Source organism: Zootoca vivipara, chromosome 7, assembly GCF_963506605.1.
Source record: "Zootoca vivipara chromosome 7, rZooViv1.1, whole genome shotgun sequence".
Lineage (NCBI taxonomy): Eukaryota > Metazoa > Chordata > Lepidosauria > Squamata > Lacertidae > Zootoca > Zootoca vivipara.
In genome coordinates this window covers 6,222,334-6,240,162 of record NC_083282.1, presented here as the reverse complement: position 1 = coordinate 6,240,162, position 17,829 = coordinate 6,222,334, and the positions used below count along the sequence as shown (strand labels likewise).

Here is a 17,829-nt window from a genome sequence, read left to right as displayed (position 1 = left end):
GTCCTTCCTCAGTGCCATGTCATCAGAAGTAAACAGGCTGTACCCACGGAAACTCCAATGGGAAGCAGATAGGAAGTGAGGTCACTGTTCCCGGCAAGCAGATTAGGAAGTTAAGTAGCTGCAGGGCTAGGTTTGGTCACAGCAGCTGCCAGAACAAGGCGAAGGGAACCGGCTTTGTGGCTAATGTGCTCCTGTCACCCTCCTCCTTCCCAGCGCCATGGTGTGCAGGGCTTTGCATTACAGCCTTTTGCTGTCTTTCTGCCTCTGCTCTTTGCTGGCAGCAGCACAGGGGCAGGCGAGGCAAAGCAAGCCTTGGGAGCGCAGAGACACAGCCCAGAGCTCAGCCTTGCAGGGCAGTGAACCCTATGACCAGCTGAGGAATCACCTGGGGACCATGAGGGCCCTGTCCAGGAGGTACTGGCAGCTCTTGGCCTGCCGGTTGTGGCAGGAGGACTGCGAAGAAGAAGTGGCAGAGAAGAACGAGATAATGAGGACGGTGATAATGGAGGAGGAGGAGGAGGAGGAAGGAGGAGGAGGCGCGGTCATCGTGGAACACCAAGGTATAGAGATGTCACAGCCGTTCCTTTTCTTCCTGACAGTTGCTTTTGCACAGATTAAAGAGGCAGCTACTGCTTCATAGAATTTAGTTCACTGACCAAGGACAAATATGTGCGCATGTAGTGGATGGTCTGAGCGGTCTCTCAATTCTTAGCTTTGGGCCACATATTAAGACTGCAATCCTATACTCACTTCTCTGTAGTGATTCCCGTTTTAACCTAGTGGGACATACTTCTAGCATTGCACTGCATGCTAGTCTCCCTGTGAGTATTGTGTTTCAGAGCTGTGTAGTATGATCGGGGTTAGGGGTTCGTTGCTTTTTAAAAGCTGACTTTTAATCATTTTCATATGTTCATCCTGATGTTGTCTTGCATATATTGTACATTGCACTGCACATTTTATAAAGGGAGCAGTGATTACTGTAAGCAAATAACGACCGAATTTGGCTTTGGATAATATCACTCCTGCCTCCAAACAGTGGCTAGCAGAAATTTAAAAGAGCATATGAAAAGGCAAGTTTTAGCATATATTCTTCTTTTTCTGTTAATGTATGCCTTTTATTACACAGGTTTAAGATTTTTGTAGTGGTTTGATAGGTTCCCCTGAATGCAATGAGTACAGGAATAAATCTGATAAAGAAAGTTTATACAGAATCCTGAACTATCCAAATCTCACCTTACCCTGGGCTCTGCACTGAGCTAAGCTGCACAAGTTGGAGAGTAAAGTGGCAAAATCCTGTGTAAAGTGGATCTTACTATTTCAGGCAGCAGATGAGGAATGCCATTTTGAATACTTCCCTGCGCATACACTGATAATTAATAAAATGATGATGATGATGCCACTACAGAGAGAGATTCTAGGCCAGTCTTCTCTGTGCTGTGTTGGTATTTTGCTTTTAGGGATTTTTTTTTAAAGTAAAGTATCTTCATCTTGGCAGGACATTCCCATCTCCTCCTGCTGCATGCCAGAACAGGCCATTATTAGTTGTCCCTTGCTGTTGACTTTCTCATACTTCTCAGACACCTGTGATGATAAATAATTGGATGGGGGGGGGGAGGCCACCCACAGATATGGAAAACTACAGACTGTTTGAGTCTCTTGCTGGGCTAGCAGAGGTCTTCACATGTGTTGTTGCCTCTTAATAATGAAAGCCCTAGATGCCTTTTATTAGCACACAGTGCGGCATCCAACAGAAGTGCTAGCAAGGACATCCGAGGGAGTGGAGCTGAAAGCTTTTGAAAAAAGAGGAAGAGCAGACAAGTGTCTCTCCCACCTGCCCTACAAACCCTTGCCATTTCTGGTAGCATCAATGGAAGTGGGTAGGGAGAGTGCAACAGCGGCAGAGGTGCTTTGGGCAAGCCCATTTCGGACACACTTCTTCCATCAAGAATATTAACCGCCAACTTCACAAAATAGTTGTGAGGATGAATGCAGGGGGTGGTGAGACGTGACCTGCTTGAGTTGCGGGCACTGCGGTAGCTCCCGGCTTTCTTTCCCAATACTGGCTTGATTTTCTCCTAGGGTGGAGCTTGTCTATGGTGAGGGAGATCGTCTCCAGCTGGTACTGCAGCTTTGGCAAGTGCTGTGCAACGGGAGACTGCAGGGTGACCAACAACATCACAGGTGAGGACTGTGTTTCACCTGGCACCCTACATATTTCACATACACCCTGGATGAACTGCCTTTAGGACACCGACACCTGGTGCCCACCAGAGCTGCTGGGGCAGCCCAGAAACAAAGGAGGTCATCTGGGGTTGGGGTGGGCAGGGGCAAGGGCATAGGTACATTTATTGTGTTCTGGCTAGAGTGGGGTTTTATGCCACAAAAGTCATGTCTACGCAGAAGAAAGTGCCAAGGAAGTGGGGCTTAGGATAGCAGCATAAACTGCAACTCTAATATAATTTTCTCCGTTTAATCCTGTGCGCACTGGTGAGTAAGAAGTTCCAAGTCCACAAAACAGCTCTCAGATAGAAAGAAGCCTAGCAGATAACCTGCAAATGTTCGGCTGCAGTGTCCCTGTTCAGCTGGTGAAGAAAAACTACATTTTTTCAGGAATGCAGATGTACTCCAGATGTTGTTGAACACAAGCCCCAGCCAGTGGGGTCAGTGATCAGGAATGATGGGAGTTGTAGTTCAGCCACATCTGTGTGGCTGTTTCATAGGCTACCCACCTCTATTTTGAGTCTCACAGTGAAAGAATTAAGCACAACCCAGTCTCACTAAAACCTGTGGATTATATAGGTAAAGGTAAAGGGACCCCTGACCATTAGGTCCAGTCGTGACCGACTCTGGGGTTGCGCGCTCATCTCACATTATTGGCCGAGGGAGCCATCGTACAGCTTCCAGGTCATGTGGCCAGCATGACAAAGCCGCTTCTGGCAAACCAGAGCAGCACATGGAAACGCCGTTTACCTTCCCACTGTAGCGGTTCCTATTTATCTACTTGCATTTTGACGTGCTTTCGAACTCCTAGGTTGGCAGGAGCTGGGACCAAGCAACGGGAGCTCACCCCCGTCACAGGGATTCGAACCGCCGACCTTCTGATCAGCAAGCCCTAGGCTCAGTGGTTTAACCCACAGCACCACCTGGGTCCCTGTGGATTATATAAAAAAGCTTAAATTATGACTATCATTTTTGGGATAAAATGGTTATAGGAAAGATTCAAAATCCCATACCCAGTTACATGGAAGTAAGTACCACTAAATTCAGTGGGGTCACTTCTGCGCAGACACGTTACAGAGTTGCACAGGAAGACAGAACTCTGTTGTGAGGAAGCACCAGCATATATTGGAGGGTGGGGGGAGATTCCAGACCTGAACCTTTTTGCCATAGTTCCTGCCCGCAAGAAGAGACCACTGCTCTCATAGTGCAAAACGAGGGGTTCCCTTGCTCCAGCAGAGGTTTCTCCTCATTCCACATCCACAACAAACTGGAGGGTGGGCAAGTAAGGAGCATTTGCCTAGGACTGACTAGTAGAACATGCAAAGTAACCTGCCCTGCAAATTCCCAGCTAAATACCGTGTTTCTCATATTTTAAGGCATCCCTACAAAATAAGGCATGGCAGGATTTTCAAGACCTAGCGAAATATAAGGCGTACCCCGAAAATAAGACATGCTGGTATGGCAGGGCACGCCATGCCAAGTCCCAACCCAGCGGGACCCGGCAAAGGTCTGAGAGGGCGGCTCCGGGAAGCGAGGAAGGAGCAGGCAGCGGCCGACAGCAAGAACCTTCCGCGAGGGAAAACGGGACGACATGCCCAGGCGAGAGACAGGAGGAGGAAGAGGGCAGCGGCGGCAGCAGCTGCAAGCAGGGACCCAGACAAGGAGGCAGCCGGGAGCGCGAGAGGGAGCGCAGCCGGAGCCGGAGGGCGAGGAGGAGCCTCTGGCGTGGGGAAGCCGGAGGGCGGGCAGGCAGGCAGGCCGAGCGGCTGTGGCGGGGCAGAGGATCTGCCGGTGGGAGCTGGGAAGGAGGAGGAAGTGATGCGTGTTCCCGCCTGGCTCCTCCTTCCCTGGCGTGCGCTGTGCTCGCGCTGTGCTGCTCTCCCGCCGTCTCTTCCGGCTCAGCTAGAGCCGAGACAAGGACACGGGGAAGGAGGAGGAAGAGGAGGCGGGGCCTCGGCACCCATGGCAGCCTCCTCCGGATGGGAGCAGCACTACACGGCGGGGAGCCCACCCTTTGCCAGCTTGAGCTCCAAGCCGGCGGCGGGCTGCTGCCTTTGCTGGTTCCCGCTCAGTTGGGGCTCGGCAAAGCGCGCACTTTGCCAAGCCCCAACGGAGCGGGAGCCGGCAAAGGCAGCAGCGCGCGCTTTGCCAAGCTCCAAGCCGGCGGCGGGACGCAGCAAGAGCTGCAGCGCGCACAGCTTGGAGCCCCAACCCGGCAGGACCCAGCAGCGTGCCCTGCTGAAGCGCCAACAAAGTGCACAGCAGCCAGTTCCGGGCGCCGAGCCACAGCAGAAAGAGGAGGTACCGTAATTTTTTTTAAAAAAAAAGACACCCCCGAAAATAAGCCACAGGCTTATTTTCTTGAGTAAAAATGAATATAAGACATGACTTATAATATGAGAAACACGGTAGATTTTGCAAGGCCCAGAAGCCCTTGACCTCAGGATCAAACACACTACAGGCCCTGCCATCTCTCTCTCCCTCTTCTGAGCAAATACAAAGGGAATCTGCCTCTCACTGATAAGAAGGGATTGAATGAGAGCCTGCTTTTTTTTGCAAACTGTTTCCTCATCCTGCCAACCAAGCCTCCATACCTCTGTTGGTTAGTGTGTGGTGTTGATAACGTCAAGGTTGCGGCTTTGATCCCTGCATGAAACAGCTGCAAGTTCATGCATTGCAGGGGCTGGACTAGAGGATCCTCAGAATCCCTTCCATCTCTACAATTCTATAATTCTATTATTTCTCTCCCTCTAAGCCCCTTATTTATTTCCCCTCCCTGCAAAAAAAAAAACACCATAGTGATATAAGTATCAAGTCTTTGCCTGTGTAGCTGGCAAATTTTATCACGTCACCCAAATAAAACAAAACATGATAATGGCTAGCTAGCCAGCACTCAAAAACATTCTCTTCTCATCCATCAAAATGCAAGGTGGGACTTAGAAAAAGCCCCTACCCTATTCCCAAAGACTGCCAAGTCATTGAGGGGTGAATTAAAACCATTTTCATCCCTTCTGCCTCCTCCCCATGAAATCTTTCCCTCCTCCCACCCCCAAAATAATATTTTATTGACTCACAAAACAAGTTGTTTTCGCACTCATTTGTCTCCTTGCCTTCTGGTGCAGGCTGATGTCCTCTTGGTCTCTCACACACTCAGGAACGTCAACCAGTTGATGTTATGAAAGCAGCAAGGCTGCTTTTGGCTTAACTCAATGGGCCTTGCAGCAGTGGAGGGAAAAGATGGTTGTGCAGACCCAGGAAGAACCTATGATTGTGACTGGGCTTCAAAGACAAAGCCCAGCTGATTTGGTAATGCTAATTGTGTTGCATGTTAATTCCTGTATCCTGACTGGCTAGATTGCCAATCAGTTTGTAAATGAAGTGGGGAAAGCACACCTGGTTTACCATTTGCCTTCTGTGGCTACAAACAACCCTTGTAAAATACAAAGGCTCCAATTCAGCTGAAATCAGCTGCATTAAATCCCAAGGAAATAAATGAACAAAGTTTTCATTCTGGAGATTCTCAGAAGAAGCCTGTTGTGGTCTTCCATCTTTTTAGGACTGAACGGATACCTCAGGTTGTCTTCTGTGACAAAGAAAGCGGGGTGAATTATACAATTTTGCCGGATCTCCTCTTGTTTTGCATGAATTAGTCTGCTGCTGTTCTTTTAACAATTTTATATTTATCCCTCTGCTGCTAATCACTGACTGGCAAACTCAAGAGATTTGAAAACTCACAAACACCATTACTAACCACTGGAAGCCCCTGTTTCCTGCTCACCTGCCCTTGCCTAGTTGCCCAGCTGTAACTTGTTTAAAGAAGGCCTTTGAAAGGTGGAGTTTGTGACTTCTCTACAGTTCTATGGAATCGTAACATGCACCCAGAGACCTCTTCTTAAGGGATGAATTTCTAGCAATACTACCCCTCCCTCCATTGTGCCTTTTCTCTTAGCCACAAAATGATATGCAAAGGATTTCCTGCCCTTTTATTCACCACCAGGGTTGGAACTGGAGCTGGGCAGGCGACTCCATGGACAACACTTAGCAAAAGATGTTGTCCTGAAAGCTGTTCAAGGCTTCCTGGAAACCCCTCAGCCAGAGAAAGCCTTGGCCCTTTCCTTCCACGGCTGGTCTGGCACAGGCAAGAACTTTGTGGCCCGGATAATGGCAGAACACCTTTACCAGGATGGCTTAAAAAGCGACTGTGTCAAAGTCTTCATCTCACCATTTCACTTCCCTCATTCCAAGTATGTGGATATTTACAAGGTGAGGGAATTTTTTTTCTCAGAAGATAATTAACCAGTGTACTGATTGTTTTGATGTTTCAGTGTTGAATGAGTGCCCCTCTTTGCGCCACAATTCTTAACTTTTGTAAATTGCAATCATAGAACTGTGGCAGAATTCTAACCTTGCAGTGCAGCTTCCCTCCACTCCAAAATCACTTTTTGTCTGCATTTGCCTACATCCTACCCCCACCCCCAAGGTGATGTGGCTTGTAAGTAAAACCATTTTGTGCCACTCAGCTTTTAATCTATGATTTTATGCTGGCTTCATGACATGGCTGTCTTTCTTTTTAGTTGCTCAATTTATTGGCTTCAAGTTTTTATTGTTTGATAGCTTGTACAGTGGTACATCGGGTTAATAACTTAATTTGTCTGGAGGTCCGTTCTTAACCTGAAACTGTTCATAACCTGAGGTACCACTTTAGCTAATGGGGCCTCCTGCATAACCTGAAGCATCTGTAACCCGAGGTACCACTGTACTACAATAACTGGCCATGCAAGGTTTATTCTTTAAAAAGGGGGAGGAGGGGAGCCTGCAGTCCTTTAGATTTTGCTGGACAACAACCACTTCCTTCCCCGAACATTGACTGGGGCTGATAGGAATTGGAGTGTAGCAAAATCTGGAGGACCAATGGCCCTCCTCACCCTGCCCTAAAAGGTGGGAAATAAACCCTATTAAATTCATTTCCTGCTGTGAGACTCATGCCCGTCTCCTTTGGCCGCTCAGGTTCAGCTCGCAAAACAGATCGGTGAGACAGTCCAACAGTGTGAGCAGTCACTGTTTATTTTTGATGAGGCAGAGAAGCTTCACGGTGACCTTCTAGACGGCATAAAACCCTACATGGATCACTACGACAGCATTGATACAGTGGATTACCGGAGATCCATCTTCTTATTCCTTAGGTGATTACCTTCCCCTTTTTTGTGTGTGTAGTCGATGTACTGAAGAAGGGTCTCTTTTTCCAGAGGCTCTTGGAAGGTATTAAAAGACTGTGTTTGAAGAGAGGTTTCTAAGCTTATACAGGTGAAAACCTTGGGATGCATCAATCTTGTCACAAGCAGCTCCTCTCCCTGCTGTAGGTGACATCCTGCACATCCTCAGGAAAACCTCCAGTGCTGGCCAGCTCAGCAGTTTGACGCAGTAAGCAATTTATGCTGTAAAATATCCAGTGAGCTCCTTCCCAAAATATGCAAGGGAAAGGATACGCATTTATCTGTTTGGGGTGGGTGGGGGAAGAGTTGTATCAGTCTCAAAAGAAACTGCTTTTCTGAATCCATATCCAAGACAAGGCCTTTGAATCTCATTGAGAACTTTTACCAACTCTTGCTGAAATCTGAATTGCTCTTGGTACTCATCCTTATCTATGAAAAAGAATGTGGAAATGTCTGTTTTGATAGCTTGTTGCCTCTTGATGACTGGTACAGTACTTTGAAACTGTTGGGATTTGTGCCAATTTTTTGCTGACTTTTGTGGGGTAGATTGGAGTAGGGCCAAAAGTTGCATGCTGTTCAGCATCTCCTGCAAACACAGCTGGGGATTTGCTGACATGCAGCTGCCCAGGACTAAGTCAACCCCGCAGATGCCAGCCGGAGCAGTGGAACCATATCACTGCCATGTGTCCTTCTGGCTGCATCCCCAATACAAAAGGGGATGTATTGCAATGGCCGAAGGTGCAAACGAGGTATTGCTGGTATAAATCTCACTTCAGCCTTCATTTTCTCACCTGCAGGCTATATTAAATGCTCTGAACACAGGCTAAGCTAGCTGTACCATTGTGTAGGCTGGTTCTCTTTTCCTCTGCGCAGGGGGTGGTCAGGTTGGGTTGGCCACCACCAAGGGCACAGGCCTGGCAGGGGGAAATTGCGTCTCTCCGCTCTGGCTCAGAGTGGCTAGGAGCCTGCCTGCTCATGTGCTCTCCTTGCCAAGGCTCGCAAGGGAGCCTAGCGCCACCTCTGCCTCTGTGCTCCATGCTAGACTTTCCACAACCCTCAGCATAGAGAAGGGGTCTACTGAAGCCATGGAACAGGGCATGCCTCCTACCCCAAGTGTAAGCCAGGAGACCAACCATTTCCAACATAAATTGTTACACAGAAAGCTGCTGGAGATTTTCTTAAGAGATGTAGCCCCTCCATGCAACCTGCTATAGCACCTTCTATTCTTGCATCTGTGCACGGAGGTTAACTAGGACTTTCCCAAAGTTGCTGATCCCTGGGACCTTTGTCACGATGGTTGAACGCAGAACAGGTTGTGCGGCAAAGTAATTTTCACTAGCTGTGTCCTCCGCATCCTGTTGGTCCAACACAGAAATAATTCTTTCTCTTCCCCCTCAGTAACACTGGCAGCAACATCATTAATGAGGTGGCTCTTGACTTCTGGCACGCTGGTCGAGCGAGAGAGGAAATAACCATGGATTCCTTAGAACAGTACCTTCGGACAGAGCTGCTGGAGTCCACAGGTGAGAGGCCTCTTGATCCTGACACAGTAGGCGGGATTTGCAAAGCTCCCCCCACCCCCCGTAGTGTTCTAAGGGACTGCTTCACGCATCACCAAAGAATCAACCTTTTCCTGTAGAGACACTGCATTGTGAACCTGTATCAAAGCATTTGTTGTAAAAGCATGTGTTTCACATGTGATGATGGCTTACATCAAGGGTGGGGAAGCGCCAAGGTTGCGGAATTCATGGAGATGGGGCTGGTGGGAGCTGCACTCCCCCATCCCTGGTTTAAGTGTGCATCTGAAAATGCAAGGAGATGACATATCTTGTCAAGGTCACATGCTGTGGTCAGCCGGTGTCTACTGACACATAATCCCTGCGACAGGGTGAGCTCCCATTGCTCGGTCCCTGCTCCTGCCAACCCAGCAGTTTGAAAGCACACCAATGCAAGTAGATAAATAGGTACCGCTCCGGCGGGAAGGTAAACAGTGTTTTTGTGCGTTCTGGCTTACGTCACAGTGTTCTGTTTTGCCAGAAGTGGCTTAGTCATGCTGGCCACATGACCCGGAAAGCTGTCTGTGGACAAACACCGGCTCCCTTGCAGGGCCATCTTTATCTTGGGTGCAAGGGGTGCAGGGCACCTGGGTGCCAAATTTTGGGGGGTGCCAGGCACCCGGTCTTCGGTGAATCTGGAGGCGGCTCCATCTCCAGCGCTGCCACCACCACCTCTGAGACCACTGCCCGGAGCCCCGGCCGAGGGAGGACAGGGAAAGAGCCTGGGGAAAAGCTGTGGCTACCGCGGAGAAGAATTGGGGCGGCAGCAGCAGCGGTGGCCATCGCCACCCCTCGCAGCAGCAGCGGTGCCTCAGGCCAGGCCCAAGTAGAGCTCGGCAGTGAAGCAGCCGTCGCTGGAGCTACAGATTCCTTGGGAGAAGCTGTGCCTGGAGGAGCGGGAGGCCAGGTGAGTCCCATCTCAGCCTCTCCTCTCCCTGCCCTGCAGAGCCCGCCTGCTGGGAAGGGGCGGCTCCTTCGCCCACCCAACAGACGGACCCTTCAGACCGGCGAAACGCCACGCTGTGGCCTCTCCCCTGGCACCAGGGGGGTCAGCTGTGGTGGCCGCTCACACCCTCCTTTCCTGCCCAGGGAACCCGCTCTCCACCATGGTGCAGGCTTCCCTCCCTCCAGGCCACCCTAAATTTGGGGGCACTGGGCAGATCTTTGCACCCCAGCACCGCATATGCTAAAGATGGCCCTGCTCCCTTGGCCTGAAAGCGAGATGAATGTCACAACCCAGTAGTCGCCTTTGACTGGACTTAACCGCCCAGGGGTCCTTTACCCTTTTTTTTTTTTTTTACCTTTACTGATACATAATGTCAGGAGCTCCTTTAGATAAACCAGTGCTTGTTGGAGCAGCTATAAATTCCCTGGAAATATTAACTGCATTTGCTAACATCCATGCTTTCCACTGTCTCTCCTGTTCTTTCCCTTCCCTTGTCTCCTCCTGCTGCCAAAATTTATACTGTTAAGATCTCTGGGATAGCATTCTATCTGTTTCGTTACTCCACAAAAGGCCACATACGCTGACATTCTTGTACAAACAACCCATGCGCAACTTAGCTAGGAAAGCAGCAGTCTTTCCTAGCCAGCTTCTGTGGCAACCTGGAGACACAATACCTTGGAGGAAAATTGTCTTATGCACACCTTCCACTTTTTTCCCTCCAGATGATGGTTATGCCCACAACCGCCTTCTGGAAGAGAATCTCATAGACTTCCTGGTACCGTTCCTGCCCTTGGAGTACCGCCACGTGAAGCTGTGTGCTCGAGATGCTTTCCTTGCCCGGGGCCTTCAGTTCACTGAAGAGGCACTGGATGAGGTTGCAAGGATGATGGTGTTCGTCCCCAAGGAGGAGAAACTGTTCTCAGCCCAGGGTTGCAAGTCAGTCTCTCAGCGTATAAACTACTTCCTTCCCTGATGTTGTCGGAGTCTGGCTGCACAAAGGGCTGCAATGCAACCTGCTCTACTTCCTCTTGCACAGAGATCGAGAGATGTTTGCTTCCCTGACACCGGGCATTAAATCCCCTACAATGTGGGGGCTGTTGGGCCGGGAAAAAGCAATAATTCTGAAGTCTGTGGAGGAACATGCACCAGCAAATGAAGACGTTGCCAATAAGCAGACACTATGTAGCTGGAATCAACATCAATGGTGCTGTTAAAAAGGGCATTTTCATGCGCTGCTTTGGAAGAAATGGTGCTTCCAGATCACCCGTCCTCATTCACAGCACTGAGCGGGCATTTAAGGCAGGTCCTGGGGCAGAGTAACTACAGCAGCAAGTAGAGTTAAAGGCTGCTTCCTTTTTGTCTTGAAGACTGAGATTTCTTTTGGCGGTTGTCTGAAAGGAGACATGACTTCCTCCTCTGCCCCTTTAGGGGCGTGACTGAACAAGGAGCTGGAATATTTGCTTACAATGCAAGAAATGCCTTCTTCTTCCAGAACGAGTTATGAACTTGGAGAGGTAGTACTCACCTTCATAATAATCAGCTTATAAAGGACATGGGGATACTGCAGCAAGTAACCTGCTGCAAAATTTTGGCTAATGTGCTTCCCTGTATATATGTACACTATGAAGAAGGCACATTTGCAATTTTTGATTTTTAATCTGCTAAGGGACTTAAATCCAGGACACCATCAGGGTGTACTCAACTCAAAGTCTGTGTTTGTGTTGGGTGGGTGTGGGATGGGAGGCGACGGGTGCCAAAATTGTGATGCACTTCCAGCTCAGCGCTGAAGTTGAGCAATAAAACTTAGTGCGAAATAAAAAGCAAACACTGTTTGTGTGAACCAACATTCACTGGTTTTTGCAAACCTGCATCTTTATGAATTAAAACTTGGCACCGTTATCCATTTCTGCTACAGTGCAAAGCACAGAGTGGTCACGCTTAGCATCCTGATGCTTGTTCTGGCCCACTTTGGCCATACTTTAGAGAGTGCAGCCTCACATTGGCCAGAAGTATCCTACTGCTTAGCCCACCAGAAAGAGATGCAGTGCTTGCTTAGCAGGCCAGAATGGTACAGGAATTTAGTAATGAGCTAACATTTCAAGCTTCCACACATAAGCCCTGGGCAAACATTAACCTATGCATGGATATCAACCAGTTCTAGAGGCAGCTTAAGCATGCCTGGTGGGTGAGGCTGGTACAATTTCATTTCCTCACAATACAAACTTAAACTATTCCTCTGGTTTAGGGTGGGCAGCAGGAGAAGCTAACCCATGGCTTGTGCACTGAATCTAACTCCTCTTCAGCTATTTTAGTGCCCTCCAGACCCTAAATAATTTGGTGCCAACCTTTTATTAGATTTTTTTTTTGCAAACTGTTCTGCTCTGTGCCATCGTCTGCTGTGGTGCGCAGCTTCCTTATTCTCGAAAACTTGCATCTGAAGCACTTGCTAAAAATAAAACAGCAGGAACCACCCAAATCACCCTTTCTTCTGCACAGGAAAAGTCCCTCTTGCTCTCATGGCGAAGCAGAGCTGTAGAATCACTGCAGTGCTCTAAGAAGGCTGTCTTAATGCTGCAAGGTTGAGTGAGATGGAGAGAGGGCTCACCACAATTAAAGTTGAGACATGGCTATGAAAAGCAAAGCCCAGGCTTACAAGCTTGCTCATTGCGTCAGCACTTCAAACATACTTGGGAAATGAACAAAAAAACACACTCCTGCCCAAGCTCTGGTTGTTACAAGATGAAAACAATTGCCCAAGTCCTCTTCCATCACTCTGGTTCTTCTCTCTCTCTCTCTTGGCAGGGAAAATAGCTTGTCATTAGTTAGTCTCCTTGCTTTACCAGCACATCATGGTTCTAGCTTATTAGAACAGAAATGTGCACTTCACTTCCTTCGAACCCATCTCTCATAGGGCTGGAAAACCCAACTGCTTTCCTGAGCACAGACAAAGTGCAAGAGCCACAGCCGGGGTGGGGGGCAACAATAACTTGACAGAGAATCTTTAAAGCCTCAAAGTACAACAGCTGGAAAGGGCACTGAGATAGCCCCCAAGAGGAAGAGGTGGTCAGGCATTCTGCTACAGGAGGTACTTGTGGAAAACATGGGGAGGGGGCAGAATTAACATGTTCAGACAACTTATCATTGTAAAAGAAACAAATCCATGTTTATCCCTTCTACAGAAGTAAAAGGTGAAAAAACCCACACTACTACTAGTTTCTAATTATGAATTATTATAAATAAACACCATTCAATTATTTGAATTGTGAAAATAATTCCAGGGTCGTCGTTTCTGTTAACTCAAATTCGTTCTAAAAATATTTGTTATAAGAACAGCCGCTTGGCTTTGGACTTACCCATTTCTATTCTTCAGCCATGGTCACTTTGGCATGTGGCTCCTACAGAGCTCGCAATGGGACAACATAGACTCTGAGATGTGGCAAACAGATCTAGCATTGACATGTCCCAATGCTCCACAATTTGGCTGGAAACCTGTGGGTTCAATTGCCACTGCACCTCTGGCACCACTGAGTGGCAGAGCCAGTCTGATACCACACTGTTGACTCCGGCCAAATACTCTGCTCTCAAAGACGCTAGATGCCTTTCTGCCCACATGGTTTTTATGCCTTTAAATTCTGCTTTTTTAACCAGGTCCTGGCCTCCTTCTTGACATAGGCATGGGCAGCAGTTTTGTAGGTCCACACCAGCAGGTGCTGATTCTAGAACATCTGAACAGAGGCCCTGAATCTCTTACTCCTCCAGGTGTGCTCCTCAGGTAATGGGACTGGCATTTGTGATAATAACCAGCCTCTGTGGCTCCTGAAGACTTACTCCTGGAAAATGATGGGGGTGCAATTAGCCAATTAGCAGTGTAGCGCCTCCTTCAACGTAGGAGGTATAGAGAGCAGTATCCATTCTTTCTGGGTGATCTAGTTCTGACAGTTTCTGCAGCAACATGGAGTGAAGTCTTGCGCATGGCATTGGATTGTAGGCGCTCACCAAAAGGCCTTGCAGACGAGACAGAGACATCAGATCCTCATGATACCTGCAGAGCAGATCTTCCCCACGCTCTTGTCATGATATGAACCTTTCCATGTCCTACACCACATCCCAGAGGGGGAGGTTCTGTAGTAGACAAACCTTAGGTAATTATTCTGATGGCAATGTGGAGACAAGCCTCTGAGAGGTCTACACATGCCACCCAATCACCCTCTTTTAGTGCCTGTATGGTTGACCATATTGTTTCAATTTCGAAGGGTTGTGTTTTTTTACCCATTTGTTTAGCTATTTGAAGTCTAGAATTGTGCAAGTGTCTCCATTCTGTTTGGCACCAAGGACACGATTGAAGATATTCCAGATCTCCCAGAAGAGGAGCAGAACCTAGGGCTCTGATGCCCAACAAGTGTTGATTGGTCCATCAGTAAGCCTGATGTTTTGCTGGATTTCTGGAATGAGGGGTTGGGACAAACCGATCCTGAGGTCAAATTGTATGGCATAACCTTTGGATACTGTCTCTATCATTCACCTCTCTTGTTATAGGGACCAGAGATGAGCAAAGGAGAGCAGCCACTGGGTCCTAAGACGCCCCCCTGTTGTAGTCATGCTGAGTTGGCCCTCTTGGCCCCTTTCTGGAACTTGGGGGACTGGAAAGGGTGGGCGGGCAGATTGTTGTCTCTGTCTGCCTCCCGCTGTCCTGCCTCCCCCAGCTGTGGAAAGCATGTCCTCCAGGTAAACTACAGCAGCACTATTTGCTTATTACACTGGAGGACTGCTACACACAGAAAACAGTAAGGTTATGTTTGCTGTCTAGGTTTGCTTGCCAAAAGATAAAAAAAAAAGCACGTGCAACCAAGGCAAGAGAAGAATATGACACAACATGCAGAGTAACCACACTCTGGTCCATAGGGTCAAAGATATCTTCCAACGCTGTCATCCTTGTGAAGAGGATTTGCAATACTACACACAGAAGTGCGGCCAGCTACTCAGCCACTGGACGTATGGACCTTTGGCACAGTTTCATGGTGGAAAACCTCAAGTGAAAAATAAGCACACAACTTCCATACTGTTCAGAGAAGGGTGACTTGGCAAATCGGAAATGTTTGAGACTGATGCAGAGTTTGTGTTCCAGTGCCCCATGTGCCAATGCTGGGCAGAGGTCTTCCAGTGTGATGATGGAAACTGGGATTTCCAGTCAGGAAACTCGCAGGGAGGCCTCAGGTTTACTTACCACACTTTGCAAGGATAACATGGGATGCTATTTATGCTGTCTTGAACTCCCATAAGGAACAGCAAGATAAAGCATGATGTTGTTGTTATTTAGTCATTTAGTCGTGTCCGACTCTTCGTGACCCCATGGACCATAGCACGCCAGGCACTCCTGTCTTCCACTGCCTCCCGCAGTTTGGTCTTACATTCCAGGTTCCTATGCAAAATTTTTCTTTACAGCATTGGACTTTCCTTTCGCTTCCAGGCATATCAGCAGCTGAGCGACCTTTCGGCTTCGGCCCAGCCGCTTCATCAGCTCTGAATCTACTTGTACTTGTCCTCCGCTCTTCCTCAGTAGCATGTTGGGACGCCTTCCGACCTGAGGGGCTCATCTTCCAGCGTCATAACTTTGATATGCCTGTTGTCTTTGTCCATGGAGTTTTCTTGGCAGGGATACTGGAGTGGCTTGCCAGTTCCTTCTCCACGTGGATCACGTTTGGTCAAAACATAACTTCTCTAAGTTATTTAAGCCCCTTCGCCACAACAAGGCAGTGATCCATAAAGGGGACAAGCATGATAAAGATAAATACCATCATTGCTTTTTGAGAAAAGCTCCCCTCTGGAAAAGAAAAAGCACAGGATTTTGGAGAGGATGAACAAACAAAAAGTCTTTAAGGAAGAGCAGCCCTAATCAACAGCAGGTGACATCATTTGCAGACTCAGGTGGCCCATAAAAGATACTGACACCCCACATTTATTTTGACAGCTTGAGGACTAGCTAGATATGGCGGCACTTTTTAAAATCTCGTGCTTCGAACACCCGACTTGTTTTTTGTTTTGATTTTTAAATCAGCTCCAACAGCAGTGCTGCGGTGGGGGAAGAAAAGTGCTTACTCCTCTGGCGGGCCTGAAATGGATCAAGGCCCCATACTGCTGTTTTAAGAACTTGCTTGTACAGTATTGTTTTTCTAGATAACACTAAAATATAGACAGAGAACAATATATGTGGTCACCATACAGTGTGAATATAAGCCCAATGGCGAGTCCTATGGATATTCAATCCCTACCTCTATTTAGCAACTTAAGGTGTCCTTTGCCAGTTGCCCATTTGGTTGCTTAGTTTTTTTGGGGGTTACAACATATGAAATAAAGCAATGTCATATTATAAAAGAACACAGATCATTTCTGTGTCTCTAATGTATGTATGTACTTAGTCTTTTTTCTTTAAAAAAGGATATAGATTCCATATCTGAAAATACCAATGGTCAATTGTGGACTTGGCATATTATTTGTAGAACCTATGTGCTGTCACTGCTCAAAACCTTAGTGATTCTTTGCGCAGAGGATTTTCTGTGACAAACAAAAGAGAACAGTCACACCTGACATTGTGCTGGTTTCTTTTTGGTTAGTAGTCTTCAAATTCTGTTTGGCTAGGCACCTCTATTACATGTGGAAGAATATACCTCTCTGCACAGCCACTCAGACATTGCAGGTTTACTGAGCTTGCACACCATTTTCAAGACCAGGCATCCCCAAACTGTGGCCCTCCAGATGTTTTGGCCTGCAACTCCCATGATCCGTAGCTAACAGGACCAGTGGTCGGGGATGATGGGAATTGTAGGGCCGAAGGTGGAAGATGTCTGCACTAGGAGCAGCTTAGCCAAGAACAACACTGTTTCCTCAGTCTTTAATATAGGATAACTTGGTTATACACTCTCAACCTGTTTTTCAATCTGACATCTACTCTGACCTCCACAAGCAGATATAAGCAATGTCATTGCCAATAAAGCACCCCCCTCCAAACCTATGTGTCTGTGAATAGGGCGGGGGGGTCTTCATCATGTTATCCATCTTTATTCTCTTAAAAGTCACACACTTTAAAAATAATAATCACGTGTCAACCTTTATTTGCCAATAAAATATTGCAACTTTTATTCAAAACAAAATGCAAATTGGCAAAAATCTTTGTGGAACGACAGGCAGAGGCGCCTCCTCCAAAGGCCCCTATTTACATCAAGTTAACACTGTTTGCAGTTCACAGTCAGGCAATAGTGAAAATTTAAATTAGGAAAAAAAAACCCCAAATATATTACAACAATAAAAAAAACAAAAACAACAATTAACAACACTAGTAGTGTGGGTTTGCGTGTGATCAGCATATTTTCAATTTCAACCATTTCTCTCCTCAGTGACTTCAACTATTAATCCAACTAACAGAGTGCTCGAGTTGAGTAGAATCCTTAACCATCTTTCCCCCCATCCCTTCCCTCCCACCCTGGAAGCCTGACTCTTGCACAACACACGCACGGGTCCATTTTCCTTAGGCAACTGCAGAGAAATTAGGCATTCCTTCTGGAATATGGAAAAGGCCACCATTTCATCCCACGAGTATTACTTAAAAAACAGCTGTGCAGAGTCCGTTGCGTACAGAACTGAATTGCGAATGGGTGGCAGAAAGTGGCAGTTTCTGAGCATGCGCGATACTCAAGTCACCATAGACATTTCCAAAGCCCAGCTTTCAAAAACCATCGCTGCGCCTGCTAGCTGCTCTGGGCCTCTGTGCTCCCAGGTGGAGCCATTAGGAGTCTATTTGGTCAGTCCGACTCCTGCTTAGGGCCACTTTATACTACAGTGGTACCTCGAGTTACAAACACCTCAAGTTACAAACGCTTCAGGTTACAAACTCCGCTAA

At 47.7% G+C, this 17,829-nt stretch overlaps 1 protein-coding gene across 2 annotated transcripts; it reads left to right on the top strand.

Moving 5' to 3' along the window:
• The first annotated feature begins 112 nt into the window (after positions 1–112).
• Positions 113–15,480, top strand: TOR3A (torsin family 3 member A). Of its 2 annotated transcripts, XM_060276614.1 has the most exons (7): positions 113–560; positions 2,080–2,181; positions 6,218–6,483; positions 7,228–7,403; positions 8,832–8,956; positions 10,658–13,707; positions 15,403–15,480. In XM_060276614.1, exons 1-6 carry the CDS (start codon positions 218–220, stop codon positions 10,906–10,908), a joined length of 1,263 nt encoding a protein of 420 aa, XP_060132597.1. In that variant the 5' UTR covers positions 113–217; the 3' UTR covers positions 10,909–13,707; positions 15,403–15,480. The 2 variants fall into 2 exon arrangements, with proteins under 2 accessions (XP_060132597.1, XP_060132598.1); XM_060276615.1 differs by lacking the exon at positions 15,403–15,480 and having other exon boundaries at positions 8,832–9,896; positions 10,658–10,775.
• The last annotated feature ends 2,349 nt before the right edge of the window (positions 15,481–17,829 follow it).